The sequence below is a fragment of the Protobothrops mucrosquamatus genome, unplaced genomic scaffold, assembly GCF_001527695.2.
Source record: "Protobothrops mucrosquamatus isolate PMUCROS unplaced genomic scaffold, P.Mucros_1.0 scaffold1860, whole genome shotgun sequence".
Classification (NCBI taxonomy): domain Eukaryota; kingdom Metazoa; phylum Chordata; class Lepidosauria; order Squamata; family Viperidae; genus Protobothrops; species Protobothrops mucrosquamatus.
The window spans coordinates 236,402-245,788 of NW_015387989.1; the positions used below are offsets into that span (position 1 = coordinate 236,402).

Sequence of the window (9,387 nt, forward strand, 5' to 3'; positions counted from 1 at the left end):
AGCCCCGGGTCACACGAAAGACATTGGCCCCCTCCCAGCCGTCTCTCCCCAAAGTCAATGGGGGCAGCTGGATTTTCTTAACCACGTGATTCACTTAAGAACTGCAGTGATGAGCCTAACAAAAAAGGTTCTGCTGCCACTTAATCAGCAGCCGAAATTCTGGGCCCACTTTTGGTTGAAAGTCAAAGACCTGCTATATTGCCTGAATAAATATGCTAATGAGTCAATTGCAAGGATTTGCCAAAAATTATATGAAACAGAGTCCCAAAGAAGCCCTTTTACATCTCACTTTCTTTCTCACTTTGTATGTTTTGTGGCTATTATTTAATATTCTTTAATTATTGTTTGTGGTATAGTTTTGCATAGTGGATTATATAATAAAGTTTATGCATCTAGTGATCCATGCGTTATACATCGTATTTTAATTATTTTAGTAAAGTCGAAGCAACATAGGCTGAGTTATCAGGCAGGAAACTCTAGAGTAGATTTTGGACATGCAGAATTGCTGGATGAAAATATATAACTTTGGAATTGTGGCTTCTCTGGGTTGCAACCTGCTGCTTCTTCCCCCTTAGAGCTACACCTTCCTCATGTCCTCGGATTACGAACGGGCTGAATGGCGAGAGATTGTCCGAGAGCAGCAGAAGAAATGTATGTGCCCCGGCAGAATCCTCTCCCTGTGGGTTGGCCAAGTGGCATTTGGGGTGCGCCAAGGCTGCCCAGAGAGGTGCATCATGGCCCAGTTCCCTGCATGGGTTGGGGAGGGCGAAGGTAGAAGTGGGGCTTGTCTTGCATGTGGTCCCTGCTGGCCGCAGAAGTCTCTTCTAGCGCTTCTCCTTCCACTGAGCCAGGGTGGGCGTCTAGCTCCATATCCCTCCACCATGCTGGGCTCTTTGCTAAAGGGGTCCTGGGGAGGGCCAAGCTGCTTGCTGTGAGAGAAGGCGCCTTGTGCCCTGGGCCGGAGGCTTTGCATTGTCCACACACAGATGGAAGGGTGGGGGGGGGGTGTCCAAGGTCTTCCCGGCAGCAGTTCCCAAAGCCCAGGATGGTCCTTTCCCACTTCCAAGTCAGGAGGAGAAAAAGGAGTCTCCATTCCCCAAGCATGTCAATCTCCTCTGAACTGCAGGCTTCAAAAGTTTTTCGCTGACATCGGTGGAACTCCAGATGCTAACAAATTCTTGTGTGAAGCTTCAGACGGTGCATCACATTCCCCTCACAATTAACAAAGAAGGTGAGTGTGCGAGAAGGACCAGCCCCACAGCCCTCCCTTGCACTAATCTCCCTGCTTCGTCCACGGCTGAACAGAGCCAGGGTCCTTTCTGCCCAGCCCCTGCCCTGACGGTTGGAGCATGAAGTCGGGGGGGGGGGTGCGGGGGGGTGGATCCTGGACTGAGTGTGCTGCCCTCCTGCCCAGTGATGAGGGGGGCTGGGAGGAAGGAGGGGCCTCGGGGGCCTTAGAGACACACAAGGGATGCCCCCCTCCTGTTCTGTAGAGAACCAGCCCCTTGCTGCAGCCCTTGAAAGAGTTGGGCCTCCAGCAAAACAGCATTAGCACAACAGGTAGTCTCGACTTAACAACAGTTTGTTTAGTGACCATTCAAAGTTATGATAGCACTGAAAAAGTGACTTACAACCAGTCCTCACTTTTAAGACCTCTGCAACGTCCCTGCGGTCACGTGATCAGACACTTGGCAACCAGCATGTATTTGTGACAGTTGCGGCATCACATGATTGCCGTTTGTGATCTTCCCAGTTGACTCCCAACAAGCGAAGTCAATGGGGGAAGCCATTGAGTCACATGCATGGTGATTCACTTAACGGCCAGTAAAAAGTCATAAAATTGAATTTGATTCACTTAGTGGTCACCTCGCTTAGTGGTGGGAGTTCCAATCCCAATTGTGAATGTACATTGAGGACTACCTGTAACCTGATCTCTGGATTTGGGAAGGGATTCCAAATTAGCGATTGGAACGCTAAAATTTATAGAGCTAAATTGATGCTGCTTAGGTTTCTCAAGCAACAACCTCAGGGTTACCAAACCTGGGTGCTCTGAGTGTTCAAATCTCCTCCCTCCCTCCCTAATGCAGAATTTTCGCCTTGCTCTGGGGAGCCCCGTGGAGCTGCCCCGATTATCCCCTTGTTTGTTTCTGACACAGATGACGAACCCTCCGGCCTCTGCGGGTTCCTGAACGTGATTGTCCATTCCGCCACTGGTTTCAAGCAGAGCTCAAGTGAGTGGAGGTGCCCGGCAGGTGTGCAGAGGGGCAGAACAGCCGTCACGCAGAGTGGGACGGAGGGCCCTCTTTGGGGCTTAGCATTGGGCCTGAATGAAAGGCCTGACCAGCAGGGGTGCTCAGCGCAAGAAAGCCATGGAACGTGGCTGAGGAGCGAGGTGCTCTCCTGATCCAAAGGTTGCCCAGCGTGGCCTAGGCCAGGGGTAGGCAGAGGACTCCCTGCAGCCCCAGGGACCCTTACCTGAGTGGTGGTTTCTGTCTCCCCCCCCCCCACTCCCCCCCCTAGGCTTGTACTGCACCCTTGAAGTGGATTCCTTCGGGTACTTTGTGAACAAGGCCAAAACGAGGGTTTACAGAGACACCGCAGAGCCCAACTGGAACGAGGTAGGTGGGAGCAGTGTGTGTGTGTGTGGGGGGGGCTATGCACCTAAGCAGCTGAGCTTTCAGGCACTTCCTTCTTGCCTTGTGCCCTGGCTGGGGGGTGTTTTAGGGTTCAGATGGACCTAAGAAATCCTCCCTTGGAGGGAGAAAAGGAGGGCATCCGCCTTCCTCCAAATGGGGAGCATTGCGGCATGAGAGCCATTTGCACGCTAAGGCACAACATTTTGGTTTTGTAAGGAAAACTGGGAAGGCTGGTTTAGAGATCAGTTACTCTTTAGAATAAATGGATCTAGTTATTGGATTAGATCCAACCCAGTATTGAGTTGGGAGGTGGGGAAAACAATTTCAAGACAATAAATAAGCTGGTATAAATATGAATTAAATAGGTGAGTAAAATATGCCACAATTGGGTGACATATCTTTAAAAACCCTTTATTTTACCCACGTCTGGCTTAGTTTGTATATTGTGCTCCTGTCAAAATGGTTCTTCTTTTCTAAGTTTATTATAATTTTATTTTTCCCAAACCATTTTTATTCTGACTTAAGAAAATGCATTTCCCAGCCAGCCCTAAAAGTGAGTAACTGACTTCTGCATCTTTCTCAGAAAAAGGGCTGCTTTTGAGCTGTGTTGGCTGGTTGGGAGACGTAGCATACTCAGCCGCAGGTTCCCCGGGGCTCCTAGCAAGGAAGGAGCTGCGCTGACTTTGGATTCAATGGTGAATCTTGGAAAGAAAGCCGTGAAGAATCGGCAAAATACCCCAATTTGACCTCACAGATGCTTTGAAGGAGACTCCTTGGCTGTTCTTTTCTCTCCTGCCCAAAGCTCTGACGTTTGTGGTCCTGAGGGTCATTTGGGGATCTTCTGAAATGCCCCTGGCGCTGCCCTTCTCTCCCGCAGGAGTTTGAGATCGAGCTGGAGGGATCCCAGACGCTGCGGATCCTGTGCTACGAGAAGAGCTACCACAAGAGCAAAGAAGATGGCGAGACCACGGACCGCATTGTGGGCAAAGGCCAAATCCAGGTGGGGGGGCTGCCGTGGGTTGGGGGGGTTGACCTTGGCCAATAAGGGATGGGCATATTTAATTTCCACTTAACCTGGAATGAAATCGCATATACAGGGAGTCCTTGTCTTATGACAGCAATTGAGCCCAGAAGTATAGTCGTACGTTGTGGCAATTTTTAAGTGGTTCATCACATGACCAACCGGATTTTGCAACACTTTTTGACAGCTGCCATTAAGCCGATCGCCCTGGTTGTTGAGCAAATTGCCAGTCATTGTGTGAATGCCACAGTTGTTAAGCAGATGGGCGTTTTTTGCCAGAAGCCAGAAGTGAATGCCTGTTTGAATGAAAAGCCTCATAAATCATGGTCCTGTGAGCACGGGACGCTGCCAATGGCACCCCACATGGGATTACGTGTCCATGGGAGGGAGGGAGGCTGGCATAACTTCAAATCTGGATCACAAGTACTGTTTTTAGGGTCCACCATAACTTCAGTCACCAAGCAGCGAGTCCTAAGTCAAGACCAGTGTTTCTCAACCTGGGCAACTTTAAGATGGATGGACTTCAGCTCCCAGAATTCCCCAGCCAGCTTTGCTGGCTGGGGAATTCTGGGAGTTGAAGTCCATCCATCTTAAAGTTGCCCAGGTTGAGAAACACTGGTCAAGACTGTCTGTACTCTTTTGGCTTATGTCGCCATTGTTTGTTTCCTATTCACCACCTCAGCTGAAAGTGTGTGCTTTGGGATTGTGTAAATCAAAGGGGTCACTCTTAACTGGCCTTCCTTCCAGAATTTCCCTGAAAACCTCTCTTTTCCCCTTCCTTCCATACGTGGGTGTACGTAGAGAGGGGAATGCAGGCTTCCCTCTTGGGCAAAGTGGCTTTTTAACTGTTGTTGATTGTAGTAGGATTTGCACATTCAGCATTTAATGCATTGTGAGAATAACTGGAGCACAGTTTTTAAGTCCCCCCCCGCCCCCCATCGTGCCTGGGAAACTGGCCCCTACTTAGCTACCTCTCGTTCACCCCCTGCTGGTCTCCCCTGAGCTAAGTCCCTCTGCAAAGGAATCCTTGGTGGAGGTTGCATCCGCCCATCCTTTGGGGCACTGCTAAATGTTTAGGTCAGGGGTAGGCAACCTTGGCTCTTTTATGACTGGTGGACTTCAGCTCCCAGAATTCCTGAGCCAGCCATGCTGAGGGGAAAGAGAGAGGTTTCCAAGCTGAGCCATGCTGGCTCAGGAATTCTGGGAGTTGAAGTCCACCAGTCATGAAGGGGCCATAGTTCCCCCATGCTGGCTCAGGAATTCTGGGAGTTGAAGTCCACCAGTCATAAAAGAGCCAAGGTTGCCTACCCCTGGTCTAGGGCCTAGGCAGTGCTGTGGGATGTGATGCAGGGAGGAGGCCTCTGGTGATTTTGTGCATCGGGCCTTCAAGTGGGAAGTCTGCAAAATTGCAGCAGGAAACATCATCACAACAGAGACACCAAGGAAGCAGCTGATCCGATCTGGGCAGAGAAAGGCACCCAGTTCCTTAACGGTTGTAGCATCTGGACTCTCTGAAAAGCAGGCCCCGTGCATCCAAGCCTGCTGTTGAGCACCAACTGATGTCCCACTAGTTGTAGGGGTGTGTGGGAAAGACCTTGTGGTGGTGCCAGATGCTGCCCAGGGAATGGTCAGATAGGAGACTGCATCACCTGCAGCTGGGTAGAGGGGAGGACAAGAGGCTCAGAAGGGACCCTCCCTCATTTCCTTGTACTCCAGAGAGAGTCTGTTAATGCAGCCGTACCATAAAGTAGACTTAGCTGATCTGGCTGTGGTTCCTGTCTGGTCTGCCTTGGAAGGCCGATACTATCCCACCCTCCTGGCTCAGGATCCCTCAAGAGTTCTCATTGTCTCTGATCACATATAACAATCCAGGCTCAGGCAAGGGAGACTCCGCTGGGAAGAAACTGCCAGAAATTCTGCGTGGCTCCAGTCGCAAAATCAGGGGGAAAAAAGATGGACCTAAGTTTGGCGTTCACAATAAATCTATGCATATCTAAAACATTTTAGCTTTTTCCTGGGATGGAAATGAGCAATAATCCAAAGCATAAAAATGAGTGTTTTCTAATTTATTTTATGCTGTGCAGAGCTATGAACTTTCTGCCTTACAAGAAAACTGGGTAGGATTCTTTTTCAGCTGATCTTGATTTCTCAGATAAAATAATGATTTGGCCTGTTGAGCGGAGGAGTTGAATGCCGGATCAATTTGTTTTTCAGCTGGATGCCCAAAGCTTGCAAGAGAAAGACTGGCAACGCACCGTCATCTTCATGAACGGGGTAAGGCAGAGCATTAGGCAGATTCTCTGTCATCCAGGTCATGGTTGTCCCAAAGGTGCTTTTTTCCAAAAGGCAATTGGACGTTCTTGGGGTTTTTTTTCTTTGAAAACATTTCACTTCTCATCCAAGAAGCTTCCTCAGTTCTGAAGAACTGAAGAAGCTTCTTGGATGTGAAGTGAAATGTTTTCAGAGGGAAAAAACCCAAGAAAGTCCAGTTGCCTTTTGGAAAAAAACATCTTTGGGATGAGGTCTACAGACTCGAACAGCTTCTCTGGTGCAGATTCCTCGTTTCCAGCTCTCCCTGGTCATGTGATCATGTTTACGCACCCGGCTTATGATGCTTCTTATCAGAATTAAATCAGTTATCTTTGCTGAAAAGAAGCAATCAGCCATCTAATTCCTTACACTTACATTAATGATGCGTAATAGGGAATCATCTTCGCTCAATCAATTCCATTATGACTCCTGCACAAGGAATTGGCCTTGTATTTGGATAGCAGCCTATGCCCAAAGAAACAATACCTGGAAAAGCACACTAAAGGAAAAGAAGCAAAGCATGAGCAATCAGAGCTAAAGCCATCATCAAAAAGGCTGTTTCTACAGGGCACAAGGAAAACTGAAATATTTTGAAATATTTTCTGGCCTATTGCTTATTTTAATTAAAAGGAGCCTTATCAATTGATGATGGGTTAGGTTTTCTTTCTTAGATGCTCCCTTCTCTTGTAGCTTTGCTGTTTCTATTCCTTTTTGACTTGGTGGGTGAAGAATGCCAGAGTAGCCCACCTTGGCCTGGGCACAGGGGCCTCTCCCCAAAGCTCCCTTCTGCTGCTGGCCCTCTGCGGCCCTGGGGGGGGGCAGTCCAGCATAACCTGGAACAAGGAACTGAGGGTTTCTCTCTTTCCAAGGTCGAAGTGAAGCTCTCCGTGAAGTTCACAAGCAGAGAGTTCAGTCTAAAGAGGATGCCGTCTCGAAAACAAACAGGAGTATTTGGAGTAAAGATTGGGGTTGTCACCAAGTGAGTTCCTCCCTCCTTCTCATCTGCTGTAGGGATATTGTTAAGTTATGATCAGTAAGGTGGGCCGAGAGAGAGAGAAATTCCTTTTATGCCTTCCTGTTCCTGGTCTTAAGAATTAAGGTCCGCAGACGAGAGAGAGCACCATAGGGCTGTTTTGGGCCTGACAATTGTGGTTCACCATTTTCCACCGAATACCTGAGGGACTTTGACCTCCTTACAGGAGTGTGATCAGGTCTCAGTTCCTGTCGCCTCACAGTTTTATCTCCTACGCCTTTTGGGGAGGACATCAGCCCACCAGCTTTGGTGAGGAAGTGCCATGTAGGAAAACGATCCCATTTCCTCAGTTGGGATCAGAGAGGCTGAGGGGACACACGGGGCCCGCCAGCTTCCATTTCATGGCCTCCAGAGGGAGTGGGGCCAGACGTGTCTATCCCCTTGCAGGCTTTCAGGTTTTGAGAGGTTGATAGGGGAAAATGGGCATCTTGGGTCTTGCAGGCCTTGGGTCCTCATTTCACCCCTTAAAAGTCTCCCAGCCTCCCCAGGAGAGAGTCCTGCCCCCGTCACTCTTGGACTGAGGCCCTCGGTGTCCCTGCTGAATCCCTGCTAGCTGAGGATGCCCATTTTCTTCTTAAACATTGTGATAGCAATATTGAGAGAGTATTACTAAATGGATGGATATTTAGGGTTTCTCTCACACACACATTTTAATAAAAGCATGCTAAAGAGTTGAATAACTTTTCTAAGTACTTTGGACTGCTGGCCTCAAGACAGTTTGTTCACCGTCTTTCAAGACTTTAGTGAAACAAATTCTGCCACTAAATGGCCAGAAAGGGAAGATGGGAAAATTGCCTGTGATCCATAGAAGGTTGTCCTGTGTGCTGGTGTAAACTGTCCAGAAATTTTATATTCAGAATTTCAAATAAACCAAGTGATATTTTATCTGTATTTTTCTTTATTGTCCAAACAGTCACAGTATTAAAGTTGCTGAATAAATATGATTCCTGACCTTCTACACCAAATCCACTGAAGTATTTTACTCTTATTGATTATGCTGGGCCAGAAAAGAGCGGACTTCTCCTCTCCCCAGGCTTGCTAATGGGATTAAGAAAATGATTTAGGCTTTATCTTTTGGCAAAATTCTTCCCACCAATTCTCCATAGTACAGTACTAACAAGTCATTCTGCTCCGGGTCTGCAGGGCGACCACGTGGTCGAGCTGATGGCTCCTATCCTGTGGGACAAAAGGCTGTTGCCCCAAGCAGCCCCTGCTTCCTCTAACCACTTTATCCGTCTTTAGGAGGGAGCGATCCAAGGTGCCTTACATTGTGCGCCAGTGTGTGGAGGAGATTGAACGCCGGGGCATGGAAGAGGTGGGCATTTACCGGGTCTCTGGAGTTGCCACTGATATCCAGGCTCTGAAAGCTGCTTTCGATATCAGTGAGTATTTACTTGGGACGCTTCCTGTTCTATTAAGAGGAAATCAGTTCAGAGCAGCCTGTGGCGACGGTCAGTCACGAGAATGGGACCAGAAGAGGAGACGGTCCATCTGTCCATCGCAGGTTGTTCTCTGCTGGTTTCTGGGCAATGTCAAAACTTGAGATACTTTCCATATTGGGAGTCCTCTTTCATTGTTACTTCTGCTGGGAGGCACAATCCATCTGATGGTGCTGCTGCTGCTCAGTTTATTCTTTGTCATCGTGCCAAGTTACCACACATCAGGCCTTGTCATTAAACCAGATGTGGAAGCCACTGGATGAAACAAATTACAATTTGGAAGCATTCATAATCTCTGGCAACCACAATTTCATAATCGTGGAGTTGATTGGTTCCTAACAGTTGCACAAAAGAGAGAAGGGGGTGTAAATCCCCAGGATATATTTCTCACAGATTTGGAAAATTCCTGCAGTTATGACAGTTTTCTCAGCTGGAGCACGTGATAATCCTGCCTGAGTAAAGACTTTCTTTCCTTCTTGCAGATAACAAAGACGTCTCCGTCATGATGAGCGAGATGGACGTGAACGCGATTGCGGGAACACTCAAGCTCTACTTTAGGGAGCTGCCAGAGCCTCTCTTCACGGACGAACTCTACCCCAACTTTGCTGAAGGCATCGGTACGTAATGGCCTTATGCAGGTCCAAGGATGAGGAATTGTGCTGTGCTACTTTGTGGTCACCTAGCAGTGCGAAGAGGCTGCTGTCACGTTCAGCTCACGGTCACACACTCATGGCCCTGGAAAATTGCCACACTCAGATCCCTTACAACTGAACACTGAACACATGAACGTTTCTTTAGAATACATGGAAACCTAGTGAATTTAAAATAACGGCAAACTTTTATTGATTATAAAGTATATCTATTTGCTCTTACACCCTCCCCCCCTCTCTCTCCCTCCCTCCCTCTCTCTTTCTCTCGTTCTCTCTCTCTCCCTTTCTCTCTCCCTCC

The 9,387-nt window shown here is 48.3% G+C and overlaps 1 protein-coding gene across 1 annotated transcript in view; it reads left to right on the plus strand.

Moving 5' to 3' along the window:
• BCR (BCR activator of RhoGEF and GTPase) overlaps nt 1-9,387 on the plus strand; it is a 74,242-nt gene that overhangs the window by 62,149 nt on the left and 2,706 nt on the right. The window contains exons 16-22 of the mRNA XM_015823394.2: nt 2,157-2,231; nt 2,521-2,618; nt 3,514-3,636; nt 5,872-5,931; nt 6,837-6,946; nt 8,243-8,382; nt 8,922-9,056. Of these exons, the coding sequence (XP_015678880.2) occupies nt 2,157-2,231; nt 2,521-2,618; nt 3,514-3,636; nt 5,872-5,931; nt 6,837-6,946; nt 8,243-8,382; nt 8,922-9,056 (741 nt within the window). The remainder of the gene's footprint in view (nt 1-2,156; nt 2,232-2,520; nt 2,619-3,513; nt 3,637-5,871; nt 5,932-6,836; nt 6,947-8,242; nt 8,383-8,921; nt 9,057-9,387) is intronic.